General features: G+C 34.7%; 1 protein-coding gene across 2 annotated transcripts in view; it reads right to left on the reverse strand.

Moving 5' to 3' along the window:
• Positions 1-2496: 2496 nt before the first annotated feature.
• The window catches only part of PCDH9 (protocadherin 9), a 673230-nt gene continuing 653824 nt past the window's right edge, over positions 2497-21902 (reverse strand). For both annotated transcript variants that reach the window (XM_085309488.1, XM_085309486.1), the window contains exon 4: positions 2497-3340. In XM_085309488.1, the coding sequence (XP_085165614.1) occupies positions 2967-3340 (374 nt within the window). In that variant the 3' untranslated portion in view covers positions 2497-2966. The remainder of the gene's footprint in view (positions 3341-21902) is intronic.

A 21902-nucleotide genomic window follows, 5' to 3' on the forward strand; every position in this document is an offset into this window, starting at 1 on the left:
AGTTCAGGTCTCACATTTGAGGTAATTTCTTAGAAATTATATTTGCAGAGTAGAGTGGGGCTTTTTTTTTGTTTTTTGCTTTTAATTGCAATAAATATTTAAAATTGGGTAAGGCCTTAAGGGTGGAAATTACACAAAATTCATTTTTGCAAAATGAAACGAGAAAAATGTTTACTGGCCAGAAATATAAATCATATTGGTTTGTGCTCTTCTTGCACAGGTTGATGTCAGCACAAAGTACTGAAGTAGAGAAAAAAATATGGTTCTCTTTCTGTAGCTATTGTGAATTCTCATTTATAAAGAAATAACTTTTTGTTCCTGATAGGAGAATTTTCAAATATGTTCTGTTTAAAAGGCACTTATAATTAAAAATACTTGGTGCTATTTGAGTTCACAAATAATTATTTTATTTCTGTTTTTTAATATAGAATTCTGTGAACCTCTGCTTTGAAGCTCAACATTTATTGTTACTTGTTTTGCAAGGTTGCTGGGCTTTATTTTATTTTATTTTATTTTATTATTTTTTACTGTGCTGCAACAAAAGGGGTTGTACAGCCATACAATTTTCTTGTAAGCAAACATTTACCATGTTTTGATATGACTACAGCTCATTCTGCTCTGAACAAAAAGATTGAGATGTGGTAAATGTTGATTTTCCAATAAGCTACCACTGTATTATTACAGAGAGTCATGCAAGGACGCTTACTACTTGTGTTTTAAGTACACCTAACAAATCTAGGCTAGATTCTGTCACCTTTGCGCTAGGTGAGTAACACTTTACTCAGTGCAAGGACTCCTTTTGAATAAATTCCTACTTACTAAAAGGATGACAGAATATGACCCTCAGGATTTATCAGYTGTACATTCCATTCTTAAATGTATCTATGTGAACCAAATGGACCGTGATATGTTTAGAAAAAATAAGTGGAAATTCAGAATGAAACAAGCAAACAAACAAACCAACAACAACAGAAAGAAAAGAGAGAAATTAACAGGAATAAAGTCCCTTAGGCATCTGCCCAAGAACTAACACAACACAATCAGGAATTCAGAACATTTATTGCAAGAGCTGAATAACTAAATAACGTTGAACTGGCAAAGCAGTAACAAGGATAACTGGTTAGATATTTATTCTGTCAAAGTCATCAAACACCCCTCACAAACTGACATAAGTACTGCAATAAGCAATGCACCCCTAACCCATTTTATGCCTTTTATACTGTGGAGGAAAAATAAGAATAATAGTGAATACTATATACAAAAGAATAAAAAAAAGGAGGAAAAAAGCCTTGTGTTTTGGCAAGAACAAAATAACCTTCAGATTAAATAACTGTTATTTTAAGACTGATATTTCACTGTGGCATAAGATAACTTTTGCTTTTTTTTCTGTAAGGACCTTTTTGCATGCTATTTATTTGTGTAAATCATCTGTCATGCCTTAACAAAAATCGTCTAAGAATGTTTGGATTTGGATTTGGCTACGTGCAACTTAGATCTTATAAACATTAGGAGTCACTCTGCTGGTTTGACTGAGGTGACATGATATTGGTACCTGTCAGGCATTGACCAACTATGATAACAAACAGTTAAACAGCAATAATTAGAGATTTAACCCTCTATCTCCCCCAACTAGCCTACCAGGAGAATGCTCTGTAACATGAAGGCACAACACATTAAATATTCTGTGGCTATGGTCTAAAAACACTTGTGTTACTACAACATTAACGCAGATGAAGATCAACACAAATGCTGCTGTTTCAGCAATACAAACTGTCTTAAGTATAGACACACACTTGCCCAGTTGAAAAAAAAATGATTATTGTATTTGCTTCTGTAGAATTTCCTCCATAAGTTCCAGCTGGGATCAATGTTAGCCACTACTCATCATTAACTGGGAGACTGCAGCTAGCTTGATCAAACATTCCAAATGAAGTGTTCCCTCTCACCCATTGCCACCACCACAAAATTAAGTGTTCTTCTTTTGTTTGGAAGTCTCCCTGCTTCATGAAACAGAATGGAAGTTAAAACAAAGTTGCTAAAGTTTTAAGCCCTTACATAAGTCCTTTCATTGCTTAATATTTGAGGGAGGAATTAAAAAAAAAAAAAAATGAAGTCTAACTGAATGCTAGCATCTTTTACTGCTACATAGAAAGAAAAGTCCTCTTTTTTTTTTCTCTCTCTTTCTACAACTAACATTCCCTCCCATCCCATCCTATCCTTTTTTCCTTTATAAGAAAAGTGTTTTGAGTTCCTTGGAACATTGTGTGTCAGACAGACTACTAACACAGAAACACCATCACTGAAAAGAAAAGCAAAACAGGAAGCAAATGAAAGAAAGAAAAAAGCAACTGTGAAACACATAAATATCCTACAGTATCTTTTCAAGTGAACGTTATAAGTACACAAAATTTGTAAGTAATAATTGTTTCTATTTACAAGTATTTGAACACTGATACAAGTGTCCACTAACGTTGTTAATAGCACAATAGGTTTAATATTTATAGTTTCAGTTTTTGTTTGCAATATGATGTCAAGTATAACGGTCCCAGCATAGATCAACGACAACAAAAGCACAATTCTATAACTGGATATGCTTTCCAATCATTGTAATCCACTGAACTTTCTTGCTCTCTCACTCTCCAAATGCATCTTCTATTGTTCATAGCAGCAGTCCAGGGTCAAAACAAACAATCAAACAAACAAAAAAARGATATTTGCAAACTGGAGAGATCTCTGCAGAGTTTAATCATGTCTATTTAACAAAACCACRCAACTAGTAGAAACACTCTTTCGTGTTGCAGGACATCATACCTTCCACGGCGCTAACACAAGGATATGCATATCTCTGCTAGRTGAAGCATAGTTCTAGAGGTCTACCCAGTACATAAAGCTCTGACACACACACAATATTAACAAGTCTAAGTAGGCTAAAGTCACTGGTCCAAAGTAATGGTCCAAACCATTTCTTATAGCTGGTGCTCCTTTGGACTCTCAACAGCTCCCGCAGCCTGTTTATAAGACTTCAAGTTGGCCAAAGGAATGTCAGTCATGTGATTGCCAGTGTTGAAGTGGCCCTCACTGGAACCATACTGCTTTCGGTCACTGAACTGGTTTCTGTTGCTATCTTCTTTCCAGGTTCTTGTCAATGTGTGTCCATTAACTAGTTTGTCCTTCTTAACCCATTCTTTCTGAGGTGCAAAGGTGGAGAGAGGCGACTTTGGCTGTTGGTATGGACCCAAGCTGGGAGGCATCCAACAGTTATCTGAGTGACCCAAAACCAGGCATTCTTGAGTACACATCTCTGTAGCTTCAGCTAATCCTCTTGGCCCAAGAGGCCCATCTATAGAGGGGGAAAAAGAAAAAAAAAAAAAAAAAAAAAAAGGAGAGAGAGAGAGAGAAAGAAGAAAGTGGGAGAGAAAAAAAGTTAGCTTGCGATATTGATGTAAAACTTGCAAATACTCATGTTTGTTAAGATCGAGAAAAGGAGAAAAGTAACAAAGATTCTGCAAAAAAATACTCTCTTTTTCAAAAAACACTCACGCAAATGGTAAGTCCTAGGTGCATTTTCCTTCTGTTAGAGKGGTTGCTTTGTAGGACATATACTATCCTCTGTGCACATAGTCTCTGCATATGCACTACCTACATACTTTGCAAAATATGGAAAGATAGTTCAGTTAGTCCTAAATTATCACCTCAGATCATACTATGAATAAGTTTAGCTCCTTTTTTCAGTCACTAAGAAAATAGAGCTAGGTAGATAAAAAATGTCAAGGTACATATAGTCTGGATGTATTCTGCACTGCTTTACTCTCACTTTATACTCATATWGTCTTGGTGAACTGCCAGCCTACTCCAATATGAGAAACATTTATACTATCTGAAAATGTATTTGCCCAAATGAATTCTCAGAACACTGGTTTCTACTATTTTATAAACTCTGAATAGTGTGAAGTGATCCAACAAGTAGGAGAGAAGTTAATCTCTACTGGATTTAGCATGAAATTCATGAAACACTTCAGAGTATTGCAACAGGAAGCAATAAAAACTGTAATTCTTCCAGCCATTACCATACATCTTAAAACTGACAAGCAACTGTAAAGATGAAAGGGTAAATAAAAATAAATAAAAAAGGAGGCTTATATAAATCTTGTGCTTGATAAAGAACTATTTTTGTAATTCTTTGTAATTCTTTGTAAGTCAGGAGTATGAGAACAGAGCAGACAAAAATGAAGTCTGCTGATGTACTATGCATAGTAAAAATCCACATMATTTTTGCACACTCCTGAGAACACAGCTGGCCAGCTGCAGGCATCTTGCAATCAAGACAGCTCAGCAGACAGGTCACCCATGTCTTCAGCAGCACTAAATTCTTCTCAGTCTTACTATATTTCTCAACAACYGAACTTGTTCATCTGATCAGATTGGATTTATTTGGAAGGACAAGCGAGCAAAAAGCCGGGAAAACCATTTTGTGTGTCCTTGTTAGATATTTCTCAATATCTGAGATATGCTTTKTCACAATTCTTTTCAAAATGTATGGTGAGTTCAAGTGAGAACTTTGAGAGGCCTTTTCTTTACTTTAGAGCAAATCAGCTGGCTATTGCTGCAGACATTCAGAGTTAAGGAGACATTTTTCCTTGATTAAACAACCCAGTGACAGGAAGGAAATTATAGATTGATTTTTGAGAAGGAAGTTTAGCAGATAGGCATGAATAGTGAAGCATTCTAAAATGTAATACTAATCAGAAGAAAAATGTCAATGGAGTGTCAGCAAAAAAGTGTATCTTTATAATAATATAATTGAGACTCTAAATGATAATGGAGGACACTCTAGCAAAGATTTCTGTGTTACAATGCCAAAGAATATTTCATTCTTTTGTACTCCATGAATATTCAATACATTACCCTTAGTAATAGATCTTTTTCTGAATAATGAAATTATCCCAATTAATTTTATGGAAACTGCTATTCTTTTTTCCCACTCTTTTTAACTGCCACATGACAGCTTGCTGCAGTAAGTTCTACAGAATTTAAATTTATTGCTTTTACAAATACCTATAGAAAATATAGTCAATATATTTCTACGTTTTAAAATTTAATCTACTCTGTTCTTATGCATTCTTTGTGAAATCTCTGAGGAGCTCCTTTTGTGAATATCTGRAGAATATACTGTAAACAGTTGATGTGACAGAATACAACAAACCATAATAAAAGTTGCTTCTGCAAGTCCTATATAAGCAAGAATCCTATTGCTGTCAGCTAGAACATAAAAAATGTATGGAATCAATGCAACTTTCTATTTAGGTCAATACAAGATGAAATAATTAAGCCTGAACCATTAGGAAGGAAAAAAGTAACTGCAAAGTAGAAGCTTAGCAAAGATTTCAAGGAGACCCAAGAACCTTGATTCTAGAATGAGAACTGTGATAATTCCCTGGAAGAGAGATATTCTTTTTCTATAAAAGCTCTCCTCTGAATCCCCTAATATGAAGCTATAATCAAAGTGAGGCAGGTACTTAGTACAGAAAAGCAATAGTAAGTAAAGGAACTACTCCCAGTATATTGTTAACATTTCCAAAGGTTAATCTGTAGGTTAAAAGCTGATTATTTTTTTTTCTGCTGACAACAGAAATTTAATTTTAATTAGTTTTTTTCACATTTTCAGAGGAAGAAAGTGAGAAGTGGCAGAACTATTTCCAACCTGCCTGCTCACACAATACAGTATTATCTTGCTGACCAAGGAGGAAAGGTTTGGCAGGGATTAAAACTTTCAATACACAAAGAAAACCCTTTACCACAGAATGACACATTTCAGGAAATACAGTGCATGCACTTCGTGCTTCCAATTTGCAGTGGAAAAAAAAAGGTTACAGGAGAGCCTTCAGTACTACAGTTCTGAAGAGGCTAAGTTACATTTTCTATTTAGTTAAATAAAATAAATTTCAAGACATAAGACAGTTATTTCCATTTTAAAATTACATGAATAATAAGCTGTCTCTTCTTAGGAGAAAATATACATGTGGCCCTATAAGCTACATGTCAAACTCTTCTTTGGAAGTTTTACTTCATGTGTTTCACCTTCCTTAATAACAGTTCTGAAGAGTTAATGCTGTTAAGCTGAGAATGGATTTTAAGTATCCACTACTTTAGCCATCTTTCAGTTGACAAACCTTCTGGAGAACACTGGACTATTCAGATATCTATTACTGYGGACAGTGCAGAGTGGCAATAGGATGACAGAGTTGAGGTGACTCATCAGAAGGAAGAGTTTCTTTTTCTTTTTCTTTTTTTTTCTTTTTAACAAAATATTACTATTCCGCTTAGCCTTCAAAAATGAATTATTACATGGATACTACATTATCACCCAGTCAGCCTTCCCTATCTGGTGATTTTAACCAAAGGCAGGACCATGGCAGCCTCTGTAGAGGGCAGATGGCCACAGGTCACACCAAGTAACACCTACAGACAGAATGAGGCCCTTTGCTCTTAGGAGAGGCCTGGGAATCCTATAGGAAGCCCYGTAGGACAGTCCCTTTAGCTGTATAACCATCCAAATAGGTGTGGGATATGGCCTACATCTGCATGCTCCTCTAGCTATGCCTGTATATAAAAATACAAGAAYGAAATTTATGTCCAATTTATGACCTGAGAATATGTTCAGTCTCCTACTCAAATTAGTATGCATATTTTCAAGCACTGTGACTCATGCTTTCCAGTTTGTAAGACATAGATAAGATTTACTTGTGAGGTTTAACTTGACAAAATGCTTGCAGGGCTTCGCCTAACAGATGTTTAAAAAATATTAATCACTTTTGCTTTAAGCCATCACAAAAGAAAAATAAATCTGCAATTTTTGTTTGAAATACAGATAGTTAAAATAATATATTTTAATGTTGAAGTACTACAGGAAATGATATTGCTTACTGATTCTGGGGAAAGGCAGCTTCATTCATAATGAGTCGGATGCCCATCACACAAGTTCTCCAGTTAAAGAGTTTAGACAGAAGTATAACATTTTTTGTAAATAGTACTATTAATAATGGTGATGGTGATTCAGGGGACTATACAAATGCCATATTGTGAGATTCAGGGGAAAAAAAAATGAGAAACAGATTTTTAAAAAAAAGAAAAAAAAAGAACACATCAAGAAAAAGATAAYGTCTTTCGGCAATATGATTTTCTTCAGCTCCCGTCTTGTGTAACTATGTTTTCAAGTATAGACAGTTTATTCTTTTCTGAGAGACTCCTTATTACTTCTGCTATTATTCTTGCATAAAGTGAAGTGGTCATGAGCAGTATGATGGGAGAGAGATCTTCTGGGGGTAACTTGCACTGGAGAACTGGCTGTTTTATACTGAGAAATCATGTTGACTTAATGGTAATTATCTTTCTCCTCCACACTGCTGAACAATAGCTTTTACCCAATTTTCTAAAGTTGTTTCATTACCACATACAATGACAACACTTAAAAACCTGTTCCTGCTGCTTTAATTTTATAATTGCATTAATTTGTTTCCTTTCTCTTCATAAAAATGTCACTGAAATTTCTGTAGCAAGTTTTTCCACACTGAAGTACTTTATTGATACGTTTTTTCAAAGTATTTGTTCTCTGAACAATCCGTAATACATGCGGCTGGTTATCAGTCTTGGCTGCTTGAATACATAATGACACAAGTGCTGATAAAACTGTACAAGCCATCTGTCTCTGGAGTTAAATGTTTTGAAAGCAAACACAAAAGTGCATAACAAACACTCCCTTAAATTGTCTTTGTAAATATTTATATCGGATCTTCCTCAAAAATGCTTTTTTGTTGTTATTCTATTCTGTTAATAGCTGTCAAGCAGATGCATGGCTTGCCTCCTCAAAAGCAGGCAGGTATAGGAAGGAAAATAATGCATGCCACTCAAGAGCTGGTCATAGCCTAATCATGGAATTTCTGTGTGGTCTTTTATCTCTTTTTATTATACCCAGAAGCTAAACTGTTATTTCATTGATTAACTTACTGCTGCAATTAGCAACTAGCTTCTGGTGTGTTGACCAGCTACTTATCAACCTGCTTCTTTAAAACTCTTGCTTAAGACCAGAAAACTCATTTCTTAACTCTGAAAGAGTTAAGACCACAAGACAAATTCCACTCTGGGAGACTCTTTGGTCTCAGAAATGAATTGGCACTCTTTGCCTGAAGGCAGTAACATTAAGTATAGTGGATTTGAACATCACCATAGCTGTTTTTCAGACAATCATATTTATTTAAATTTTCATATTGCTTCTTAAAAAGAAAAAAAAGAAAAAGAAAGAAAACCACAACAGCAACAACATTTTCAGCTCTATTTAACCTCAAATACAGAAAGCTTTTTTAAAGCTTTCATGGGCTACTTTACTAAATGACCTTTTMTGAAGAGACTATGTGTTTTTACAACCTTCTCCACATATATTGGAATTGAAATGACATCAGTGCATTTCCTGAAGGTTTTGCAATTACTGTATTTAATAAATATAAAAACTGGAAAAGAGTTGATAATAAATAAATTATTTGGACTTTTTACTTTTTTTTCCCTCTTAAATACCAGTCAAATAAATGAGAAAACCTGTTATTTATTTCTAGTGTGTTAAAAATATCTGAAAGTACAAATCTACAAACATGCTGTGCTGGATACTTTTTTCTAGGTATTATTAATTAAACAGAAATGTTCTTCAGTGACTACCAAAAATAGTTTTAGTGGCTTACTGCATGGTTATTCCTCCTGGCTGTGCTGTTGAAATCATAGCCTCCCCCCAGATCACCTCATTCCAAGATTCCCTGATCCCTACCACTGTTGTTACCAGTTTTGGTAGGCTTATCTCCTCCACATTGTTATCTGCTGCTTCTTTCTTCTTGTCCTGGAGTTGCATCATCTGTACTCAGGCTCAGATCGAGCAACAGCTGCTAATTTCTTTTCCCTGCCTTGGCCCGAGCTTCTTTTTCATTGCACTAAATAAATACTATAAGGTTAGTCTATATCTGTATTACTTAGAGAAGCTCCCCGAAAGCAGAAATTCATCCACTAAAACATTTTCTGTCAAGACAGGGAAACCTGGCAGAATAAGATTTTCTATCCAATTCTATGAAGTACTTAAGTGACCCAAATGGGTTCCACAGAAATGTAGGTGACTACGATCCAAACTATAATTCTAAAAATCATGTGTGACTGCTTCTTTGACTCTGTGGGCAGCTCAATTTTGAAATAGAAGGTTATTCAATTACTTGAAGTTCTGCTTCTGCACAGAATTGCCTCAGTCTTCTGATGGCTGAGCTGCTTCATGCCTAAACCTAATCAGATTTAAGAAAGTAAGTGCTCCTCTCCCTTCATACCTTGATTACCTCAATAAGGTTGGGATTTTAAGAACACAACTAACATACGTAAGCAGGTTGTAGCTTTGAACAATACAACAGCATGGTATGCTTCTCCCCCTCTTCCTCCCAAGCCATTTTTTACCCAGAGGCTATTTAGAGAAAGGATGTCTGCTTTATGTTTCAAACACTGTGCAGAAGTCACTTGTGGTCAGAACATTCCCAGAAGTTGCAAGAGTCTCAGCTCCACTTCCCTCTTCTTCCCAGTGAGGGAATCAGGGGATCAACCTTGATCTTGGTAATGAGAACACTTCTGATAAATAAGAAACAGTTGTGCACTCCCTCCCACAAAGACTATACTGTGGTTTCTCACATCCCTAGTATATGCTGGAATTACTAATCTMCTTTGGAAAACGTAGTTGTCAAGAGCAGGTCCATCACTAGAAAAGATTCTGTATTTCCTGTCTCAAGATATATTCACCTATAACTGTTCCACTCCAAAAGCTACAATGCAAAGGGCTGGTGCTTAGATCATTACATTTTTTTCCCCTCTACTTTCCTTCCTAGAAAATTAATAACCATTAATTTATAAACTAATAACCAACTAATTACCATTTGCAAATTACGTCTCCCTTAGTAGCGGCTCTGCTGTCAGTATGTTATTTTTATCTGGCCTGGCTTTCTGTGWCCGTTTCCAATTATTTTTTGTGCATTCATGTAAAAATATGAACCTATCTATGCATGTTTGCAGGAAATAGTGATGTATCATAGAGTCTATACTTTGAAGCACTGGCAGYCTAGAAAAATTTTTAGTTTCCTGTGCCTTCCAAAAAAGACATCTTCCAATGCCTGACAGCTCCCAAGACATGGGATTCACTTTACACGGGTTTTTAGATTTTAAAGCCATTTGTTTTCTAGACCTGTTTACCTAYATATTGGAATTAATTTTGTGGCCTTTTCTCCAAATGTGAACAAACAGACTGACTTATTGACCTTCCAGCTAGTTGTAGAGCAGGTGTCATGAGACAAGTTTGCATGCTGCTGTGCCTAAGTAAATACATCTAGAGAAAATATATAGCATTTTAGCAGTTTTGTTAACTTAGTGTGCTAATAATCCCATGACAGCTTGCAAATCAGCGTATCTGGAAATGGACATTCAGTTTATGAACAGGCTTTCTTCACATCTCCCTGCCCCATACATCTGAACACGCCCTTTAATTTAGCTCAGCTGTATGTTATTACATTTGTGTTTTAGTTCTAGCTCTTTTATGACAGAAATTACTAAGTACTGCATTTATTTTCGACTTAACTATCACAAACACTTCAGAGTAAGTGAGTTTCTACTCCCTGGTGATAGCTCCTCTTGCTGGAGCTTCTCAGGAACTTCTCTTCCAAAACATTGATGGTCTGGAATGATGTTGAGCTGCCTATTGAACACCTCTCATCTGAATGGATCAGTGRTCCTTACTAGTCATAAAAATCTGTTTCTGTGTTATTTATCACGGACTGTGCATAGACTATGATCAGATCTCTATGCTGCCTTTTTTTCCAGGATGTAACTGGRTGAAATTTTATACCTTGTATTATAAAAGCAGGGTCACTAGACAATCTGGTGGTCCTTTCTCATCTTAAGAAGCTATGTATCAGCAAATATGAATATAAAAGTGTGCTCTGCGTAAACTTTCACTAACAGACTTAGCCAACTGTAGCATACCTGTTGGAAATACAGAAGATGTAAAGTAATATCTGGAATTGTTATTCTAGTTTAATGCATCCTGTCATTAAAACAAAACAAAACAAAACAAAACAAAAACATCTGTAATTTGCATTCTGAGTTTAAGTGTCACACTTTGGATGCGACACAGTCACCTTCAGGGGAGAGAGGGAGAAAAGAAGTGCAAACAGGATTTGACAAAAGCCTTTTGTTAACAAATAAATAAAGATTAAATGTTGTATACATCTCTCATACAGATTTCATTCTTTGGTCACAGATAAAAGTCAWCATTTGCAAATGGAGACAGTCCAAACACAATAATATATGGGCATCCAGAACAGCAGATTCTCTATCTGTGAGGATATTGTTATTTAGACAGATTTTACRGCATACTAAGGATAGACAGCATGTCTTTATAAATTTGCACCAATCTTCAGCATGGCATTGAAATCATCTATTTTCTTGTCTCCTGAAGCTACTGCCACAGTGAATGCTACCTCATGTAATCCTGTTTCCTCGAAATTAGCATTTTTTTCCTGAAATACATTTAATTTTAGGGGGACAAGCTAACAAAACAAAAATTCCATACAGGATTCAAATGAACCTTCTAAATTTGATTGGATCACTTAATRAGACCAAAGCACAGTCAGTGTTCAAGTATTTGGATTAATATTCATTTCTAGCATAAATCTTTTTTTCTTTATTGAGTTCAGGTGCTTTATTTTGTACCTAAAAAAGACCTTATTCACAAAATGTGATGATGGACAGTGAGAATAAAATATTTATAAAGCATCCTATGGTCACAATCATTTACTATATTTTTTTCTCTCACACCTAAATATTTATGATACTCCACSAAAATATTTTGTTGAATTGGTAAGCTGCCGAGACAACACTACTTCTGATCTGGTCACATTTTCTAACCTATTAATATAACCTAAACATAAATCTGCTACTAGTAAAAAATAACAACTATAATTTTGAAAGATYCTGTCAACTGTTTCTCATAAAACAAAATTTTGGTGACTAATTTCTACAGGATGCATATGAGAAAAAGTAGTGCTCAATGTGAGAAAATTTGGCAGAATACTATGAAACTACTGCCACTGAGAGAGTTGAAAAATACTTATTTCAGTATAGTACAGTTTTGTAAAGTTTTTTTATAGCTACTTTATGCCTCACCATTAACTCATGCACAGCAGGAAAAKTAGAGATGAATGGAATCGCTCACAAAACGAGCAACTTACTTAACACTGTGCCCAGGTTGGTTATCCAGATATCCTAACCTCCTTCTATTATCAGTGAAGAGCGAAGAATTTCCATAGTGTGGTTCAGCCTTCTTAAGACTTGAATCACTTGATAAAACAAGAATCCATAGCAATTACCCATTTAGCTCTGAGTGTTTAAAATAGATGGGATCAGTCTACATCATTGTTGCTTCTAGAGGATGTTAGAGCCTGATATCTTAAAATGCTCTTAAAAAGGGTTTTCCATTATAAACAAAATGGTTCCAGCAATCACTGAATAAACAAGTACACAGCTATACTATTCAGAGAGGCCAAATGGCAATGCATTTCAAGTATACTCAGGAAGGAAGATTTTGTGAAGCTTGTAAGAGACTTATTGGAGGATGTCAGCTATTAATATACCCAAATAAATACTTTTAGCTTTCCAGCTTTGCAATAGGTAGAGGACTTAGAAAAATTGCTATCTATAAGAGAAAGAGGACTGTCATTTCTGAGGTTTCCAGAAGTATGGAAAGTAGGAGGTCATACAGTTAAAAGCTTGGAAAATATAAAACTGCAAAAAGTCAAAATGATTCAATATGATGTCCTGAGATTAAAAATAGTGTCTTTGTTATTTACTGTAGCACAAATCTAGATGAGTTTTAAATTAGAAAAAACATATACTGATCCATAAATTCATATGTTATGTTTGAAGCACTTATCACCAGGACAGTCTCAGTTTATGTAGSGGGTTATTGAAATCCAAGCTGAGTATTTAGAAGTTTTAGTAGTGTTGCTAGTTCATACTCATCTCCTTTGATTATATCTCAATTTTTCCTGCAATCTTAAAATAATGATAAAATAACAAATTRAGGGAATATGATAATACTCAGCTATTGGTCTAATATATGTTTGATAACTTAAGAAGGATGACTTCTTTAACCTATTATAAGGATTTTTTTGATTGGAAGTATTTTATTCTAAAAAAAATTAACTTTCTTAAAAGCGAGGSAGCATGTTTTAAAATGTCATAAAACTGTTTTCTTTCAAACAAGCTCTAGAAGTAGTAGCAGGATAGGAATCACAGCAAAAGTTATGTTCATATTTAATTTCAAATAGTGACATTCTTCATTAAAACTAATATTTATGAGAAAGGTTATTTTATCACAGCCACACAGCTTGCTTCATTGTCCTACCACTATACAACCTTCCCAGACTTCCAGGAATCAGACCCCAGATTTCAGCACTTTTCTGCTYTCTTGTATTGCCTTTTTTAAAATCAAACAAATCTTTTTATGAGGAAATCTCAGCTGGGGTTGTCAGTTTGTTTCTCTACAAAAGTAATAACTATGATTTTTTAATCTTGGGACAGAAGTCCCAAGTTACTAATTTGGGGAACTTTGGCAAAAACATAACATAAAACTGCCATCAGGAATAATCACTATGGATTTAGCTTAAATTCTATCACTTAGCTATATTTGTAAACATTCAGTACTATTTCCTAAATATTATTTTCTTAGCAGTAGATTAACCTCTATATAGTAGCAAGTGCCAAAAAACCCACATTTTTTCCCATGATTTCTGAATAAAAAAGGAGGAAAAAAATGCTTACTTGAAGGAATTAAGGRAAAATGGAAAAAAAGAAACAGTATCAAAAAGTCACAAATCTACTCCAGAGAGCAATTTGTTTCACAGCAAAGCAAAAATGAAGATATATAAACCAGTGTCTAAAAAAAGTACTGCTAATTGACAAACACAGTTAAGACTATTGTTGCATAGAAACATGAAGTTCATTCTGTGATTAGGTTAATTACAGCTATCTAAACAAATCATTAAGTTGAATGTCTCTTTTTTAAGGAATCCTTATTACTTCCCTGCTTTCCTTCTTTCCTTTACTACAATTAAGACTAAAATCAAATGTTGGTAAAACTGAGTTTGTTGCAAATTTGTGACAGATGCATTATATGTTAGGGATATTATGTAAAGAAGTAGCTTAACTGACTTGAAAGCACCTTTTGAAGCACATTTCTCTTTGCAGAATTAGAACCTTAAGCTAGGGTCTCATTCCCCTAACTTAAACCACATGAGTCTGAATAACTAAAATAAATAATAGAAGAAAGTGCCTAAATTAGGTGACTAAAAAGTTTGATTATATTGATTTTGTTTTCTGTTTYACACCAAATGTACGTTTCTTAAATTTCACAGATCAGAGCTGTCAGAGATGCCTTTAAATTAATCCAGAAACGAAGGAACCATTTCCTAATTCTGCTCATATAACTCTGATTTACTTAATTTTGGAAAATTCTGTTTAATCCCAAGAGAATTGTCACAAATGAAGGTTTATTTCATGAAGAAGACTGGCTTTCCTCCATTAAGGCTGAGTCACACTCATGCAACAGTTCCTTCATTTTGTTTAATACTATATTCACTTACAAAATTTCTTTACAAGAGATTTTCATATGTCTCTTAATGAGCTTATATAGTTTATAGTAACATTCCCATTAAACAAAATTTCCTAAGTCAAAACACTCATTTATTTTAAACCATGCTTGAAAAAGAATCAATGCTACATTCAGTCTTGTATCATTTAATGTGCTGCAAATTAGTATGGAAGCAATATCAGCTCAGCATGCACCATTTTCCAAATAATTTTGGTTAGTCATACAGTCCTATAATAATTCTTGGCAAGAGCTATACTTCCAGACTTTCACATCTTAGCTGGAAGACTGAAGAAAAAACCCTCTATGGTACTAAATAGATTTGTTAAAAAAGAGGAAATAAAACCATATTTCATGTAAAAATATATTTCACAAGTTATCGCATATTTACTGGAGGCTGAAGAGTTTCTTGGTCTACTTTCCATTTAACCAAATAACTCAGCAAAACCTTATGAAACTTTTACATATGATTTTTATTTATTACATTTATTCATGCAAGAGAGGGCAGAAGACAAGCCACTTGCATCTAAATTTACATATACAGTGAAAAGTTTGTCTTAAAGTTAATGCACGAAGTGCACAAATGGTAGATTTCTTCTAACACTTACAGAAATATCTTYACTGGTATCTTCAGGTGCCTAACTTTTTAAGCACTTTTTAAGCAGTATTAACAAACATGATTGAGTTTGCATGGATCAAAATGGATTGAGAGCAAAGCTAAAAGAAGGATCAGTGCTATGAGTACAGATCAGGAACATATACACATGTAAGAGGTTCATGCTTGTATACAGCTTGATTTCTCAAGTAATCAGAAAATCATTTGGCAGTTTAAGAAACTCAGCTCATGTGTAAAGTAATTTTTAATTCTGGGTTGGACTATATGAAGACAAACTGTTGTTTTGCTTTCTTTAAGCCTCTGKTTTTTTTATGTTATTTCAAAGGACATAATTTAAGACCTGCTAACCTCACTGGAATTCAYTTCATTGTTATTAGAGATTGTTTAGAAATTTATATTCCTTTTTCTATCCTATAAAAATTTGACAATTTCTGTAAAATGAGACCTGTGAATATTTGGCAGTTTAATTGGATATTTTTTTGCTCCAGTTTGAGACATAGAGGTAAATAGTAATTTCATATTTCTGAATTCACTGGTTTTATTTGCCATATTGTAATACAAAAAAATCAATGCATAACATAATTTTGGGCAAACACTTAATAAGGAATGTTGCATGCTTATCACATTCTGGTTTCTGAAAATAATAAACGATATGAACAGATTTGTGCTTGCTGAACTTGTTGGAGAATTGAAATACTGTGAAGCAACTCAGTTTAACAACATGAAATCATATAGCTTGGTTCTCACATTAAAAAAAAAAAGAAAAGAAAAAGAAAAACATGTAGCTGTTTTACTAAATAATGAAAAGTAAATGAATTTTAGTTGCCAGGTTTTAGTTCACTTAACATCTTCACTGTTTCACCTCCCTGACAGAAACCGCAGTACAGATGTTAMTTCTCATTTACAAAATGCCTTGTCAAAACACTTAAGAATTATTGTTCTGTTAATACCTTTGTCCCGTGCTTGGGCTCAGTGGCTGATCTGAATTGAAGGATGATGAAAAGGATCACTGACACTTCGAATGTGTAGCCTTTCCCTGCAACCCCATCCCGTAATACACGGCTTYGTGCTGACAATTTAGCTTTAGAAGAGGATCTATTATAAAATTGYAGTTATGAGGGAATTAGCAGTCACATTTAAGAAGATTATTACCCTTGTATCAAGTGAGTTAATCTATTAAGCGGTAACTTCAGAGGCTGCAAATTATTCAGAAACAATGACAACCGCTGAAGAGCACAATGCAGCTACCATCCGAGGCGTCGGAATACTTTGTTGGTAGGCAAACAGAAGGATCCCAGGGCCGCTTATTCTGTAGGATGACACAGGCAGCTGTTTCCCCACAGACTCCCTGGATCCATACCTCTCTCCTTTGGAACAGATAGGAGTTTTGCTACGGCCTTCACTGGATGTATGGCTGGGTCTTCTGGCTCTGTAGAACACCAGACAGATTTCACTGGCAAGCCTGCTTTAGGAAGGGATGCACTGGGAGAAACAGATCAATTCTCTTGTGAACTACAGGTCACTCCTTTARCGTTTAGCTTCCCAGTATAACACACCAATTCTTCCTTTACCAGCTCTCTCTTTACAAGAGACTCTGCTTTTTCTGACTTGTCTATACATAATTCTGCTTTTTCTCTTTTTGATGCATTTCCAGCTTGGGTCTCATCAACATCCCTGTTTATTCTCCATAAACCTGTTTATTGCCACCATCTTCTCAGCTGCCTGAATAAGAGCCCTTCTCTTACACACTTTTATCATTGATATGATTTCACTTACAGTGAACGAAGGGCTTCATTTTATACTTCACTTAAGTATAAACCTTAATATTACTTAAATACAGAGTCATAATTAAAGTAAGATTCGTTGTGCCTTAGAATTCAACTCTAGAGTCAGACATCTAAACAGATTATGCAAAGTGAATGTTTCTTACTGTATATTTGCAACTTAATAGATGAAGGTGATTAAGTATTAYATAGGAGCCAGGGTAGGAATGACCTTCAGCTTCAGATTCAAAATTTAGATGTCCACAATATACACTGTAGACATGGGAACTACAAGTACATGCATTTTCCAACATCTCTCCACAGAGATCCTGTCAATCCCTTTGGTCTAGTCAGTACAATACAGAGTTTTTCAGTGGACCAAAAGTACTCAGGTAAATTTGAAGAGTGCTTATTACATCATTGGCTGTACTGATTAGATTGCTATTAACTATAAGGAGAAATTATGGCATCTAACTCCCTTGTATACACCTTCACTGCAGATATCTAAATTTAGTGTTTGATTCTGGAGCTATATTTTACCATTGACTTCTCTATAACACTTCATCAYCCTGATCTCTTAAAATGTACACAGAGATTAGGAAACCCTCCTTTACACAGTTAATTATTTCTTTAAAACTGATTACTGTATCAAATCATTGATATTTTTACATACAGAAAAAGCACATTAAAGTAATTCATTTTTCTTACCTAGCTCTGTTAATTGTGAATGGATTTCATTGAGATAGAACAGAACTCCCCCTATAACAAGGTTTTCACATGCTCTCAAAATATATACTGAAAAGTTTCACTACAATTTCCCTAGTTAAGATTTTTGGGGTTTATAATGCCTTTTTTTTTTTCATAATGCCTCATTGTGACATAGGAATAGAATGGATTTTCATAAAAATATCAGGAACATCATTCACTTCCAGAGCATTGCAGATCTATGTCACCATAGCAGAATGGATTTCTGTAGAATTAAATTCAATTGAATAAATACCAACGCCGGATCTGTAGGGTGGGGTCCAGGCCAACAAAACTGAAAAATAATTATTGACTGCATAGAGCTGAAAATTGCATCAATGCAAATGGCCTTGTAGAGGGCAAGGTGAGATGATGAACTTTTCAAAAAATAAATCTTGAGTTTGAAAAGATAAATTACATCATAAACTGCTTTTGTCCCCTATTCAAGTATAAAGCACTAACAGTATTATAGATTAAAATGGAAAATGTTGCTCACTCCTGTGGAGAGAAGAAAAAGCATTGAAAACACCTGGAAGGTGCCTTGAATATGATTTTTTTAAATTAAGCACTGTGATTTTTTTCCTCTGTTAATTAATCTATTTCAGAATTTCAAGTAATCACTTTGCAAACTCTCAGTAGTCTGACTTTCAAAGGAATTTTACACTCTGTCAATTTATATACTCAAGTTGTCAAAGAGCACAGGAATGACATACAAATGTTTGAGTAATCTGTTCACTCCCGGCTTGTCTATCCCTTCCTCAGTGCTCTCTTTCCAGACCACCATAACATTAAAAATACTCTTTGCCCTAATGATTATGCATCTGCAGTGTATTTGTTGGGTTAGTTTACTAAGCAAACCTTTGGGATCCTACTTCTACACTAAAAGCTGGAGATAGCAAGAGCTCCGTGTGGACAGGGCTGATATAAGTAAGGTTGAGAAGCACTTGTCTGCACAATTGCCCACCTCAGCATCACCTGCAGCAAATTACAGCATCGACTAGAAATATTTGCTTAAACTACATGTTTACTGTGTYGCAAAGTACCTTACTTTCACTGTCCATACTTGAGGAGCTTGGTTTATGATAGCTTTTGTGTATTGGGAAAGTACTTGCTTCAGTGATAATTCAGATAGAACAAACATGATTAATCACAGGATAAATCAAATTCAGCAACAACCAATTTTATAAATGCAGGAAAACTGAGACCGTACCACCTCACTGGTGTGTCACAAATGTGCAGTAAAACTTGGAGGAAAGAAGAAGTAGCAATGTAACCACAAATCTATAAGAATCGATTTGATGGAATTAGAAGAGAATTAAAAAGAAAAAAAAATACAGTGATAACTGAATAACAGGAAGAACTGTAGCATCAATTTTAAGAATGGTAGATAATGCTAGTAACTTACTGTTGTAAGTTACTTTATTTTTAGAAACAAAGGATATTGAGTAAGTCTCATCTGTCTGGACTTCAGTAAAGCATGTGATAAAGTGCCACATAGGAAATTATTTTAGTTTAGCTCAAATATATGTTAATAGAACCAGTAGGTTGATTCAAGGAGAGAATTCAAAGACAGTGGTGAAACTCTAGTCACAATCTACTGTTTCTGATATAAGATACAAAAAAAGGAGTCGTAATCCCTTCAGGAGAGAAAATGCAATATTAAGGATCCTGAGCAAGAAGGTGAGATTTTTCACTATGAATGCTGTAAAGGTTCACATACTTTTAAAAAAATCTCATCTATAAAAGAAAGCACTACAAGTAGGATTGATCTGATGAAATACTGGCATTTGTAATGAAGAATACCTTTCAGCTAATCATCCAGACTCTTTAAACAGGCTCTTTTACAGTGTGATTCATCTGAATTCCTTTAGGTTTTACTTCAGGATGAGATGAATTGTGCCCTGAAAGTATCTACGTCTCCCCGCTGACTACTAAATTACCCAAAGTGCCTAGCTCAGAAGTACGTGTGGGATCCTTACCTTCTACAAGTGAAGCAACAAAAGACAGACTTTTGAAAATATCTGCTGGATCAAAGACAACGTGTATGACCTTAAGTGTGTCACCTYGCTTGCCTGTGTCTTTATTGCTCATCTGTAAAAGGAGGATAGTAAAATTTGCACATCTCACAGGGTAATGCAGTGGGTTTCAGATTCCACGGCTCTCCAGTACCCCGGCAATGGAAGCCTTGTAAGTACTTAAGCTTCTCCTGGAGACTGTTGAATGAGGAAACCAAGGAGAGACAGCAAAGCTCACAAATCAATTTATTTTCAGAAAGGGCTATTTGATATCTCCCCAAAGCAAAGTGCCACTGAAAGATAGCACTCCTGTAAAATCTTCTATGATAAATCATAACAGCAGTGCTGTTTTCAGAAGAGGGGGCATCCTTCCCTCTTTGAATAAGAGAATATGTTCAGGATATGTTTTTGTCTTTGGCACAAGCTGTTTCGCTTGTCTCATGATTCAAGTAAACAATTGCTGCAAGAACAACAACAAAAAATTCTACGATGTTCATTGCCCTTTGATACATGATACATCCTTTTAAATTTCCTTTCTTCTCTTTCACGATAGTTATCAAGGAAATATTTTAGTGAAAAATTCATTGCAATACATTTCTGTTATTACACAGTAACCCTTCTGATAAGATATGTACTTGTTTCATATGTGCAAAGGCTGATTTTGAATCTTATTATCAATTGACTTCAGCTGAGTTACTCCTAATTTCCTCTAGAACCACCGTCAGAATCTTTCTCATATTTCAGCCAAAGCTTGCATATCTCCACAAGGAAAGTCCCTTTTCAGTGTAAGTAAGGCTAGTAGCATTCATTTGGTGTTCATCCAGAATTCCYGGAGAGATTTTTTTTTCTACATATTGATTTAGAGAAACATAAAGGTCTTATTTATTTAAAATCAAACATATAAATATTTTAGCAGCAGTAGTAGTCATAAAGAGAAAGAAAGTTTTCAAAATTTCAAATAATAAAAAAAATCTCCTATTAGGTTGTCTACAGTTAATGACTGATGATAGAATTTGGAGAGTGCAGAGAAATAGGTACAAAGAAGTACTTGTCAATATTAAGAATAACAGCACTATTTTTACAATCTGATTTTTAAAGCCAAAATAAACATTCTTTTCTCTGATCGTAAAAAAATGTATATATCTGCAGCTCACAGGCTTGAATTTGAGTCATGTTATGTCACTCAGAAGAAGTAATGAGATAACTGTGCTAGAGATGACAGACTAGTAACCCCGCCAGCAAGCCAGACCTGTGGGGGGTGTCGTGTTTTCTGTCTGTGCTGAAAGTACTTTGCCTGCTTAGGAATGCTCTCTTTTGTTCTCCCATAGTGCCTGAAATTCACTTTTAAGAGATATGAATAGTTGAAATTCGTCTCATAGAAAAGAGTCTCCTAAACTTCCATGGGAACAAAGAACCCCTAAATGAATGTAAATCTTTTCTTCATTATTTTTATTTTTTCTTCTTCTCAAGTCAAAGTAGTTTAGGAATTGCCAGATATTCACAAAAGCCRTAAGTTAGATGGTCAGCCATACGAACTGTTATAGCACCACTGAAGTTAGGAAAAGCTGTTCCCAGTATCTACTTCTGTAAGAGGCACTTAAGAATAAGCCAATACTATTTAATCTCAATCATTTAAATAGTTAAACGAAGTCAGATCATTTATAACTACAAATTTGCAACATATATTATTGCTAACCAGGCAACTGCCAGAGCTAAAAATGAAAACTGRTGACTTAATGAGTTATTATATTGCCTTTATCCCAATGCATTTGCACATATGATAAATTATTACTCTAAATAAAATACAGTAAGCAGAGAAATCTTAATTCTTAACAAAATAGAGAAATATGGGCGATCAAGTTTAACTATGCCAAATAACATTATTCAAACCATTTCTTGAAAGTTCAGAAGCAGGACTCTGAATGTTGAAATGTAATAAAGTTAAAAATTGAAAGGTGCAAACCAGAGTAAAGAAGTAATTCCAAAATTATGTAGTAGTTATAGAATAGTTATGTATATTGCATACTAATCCCTTGCTCTGGTTTGGCAAATCT

This window comes from Rhea americana, unplaced genomic scaffold, assembly GCF_003343005.1.
Source record: "Rhea americana isolate MKP2758 unplaced genomic scaffold, rheAme1 scaffold_3, whole genome shotgun sequence".
Lineage (NCBI taxonomy): Eukaryota > Metazoa > Chordata > Aves > Rheiformes > Rheidae > Rhea > Rhea americana.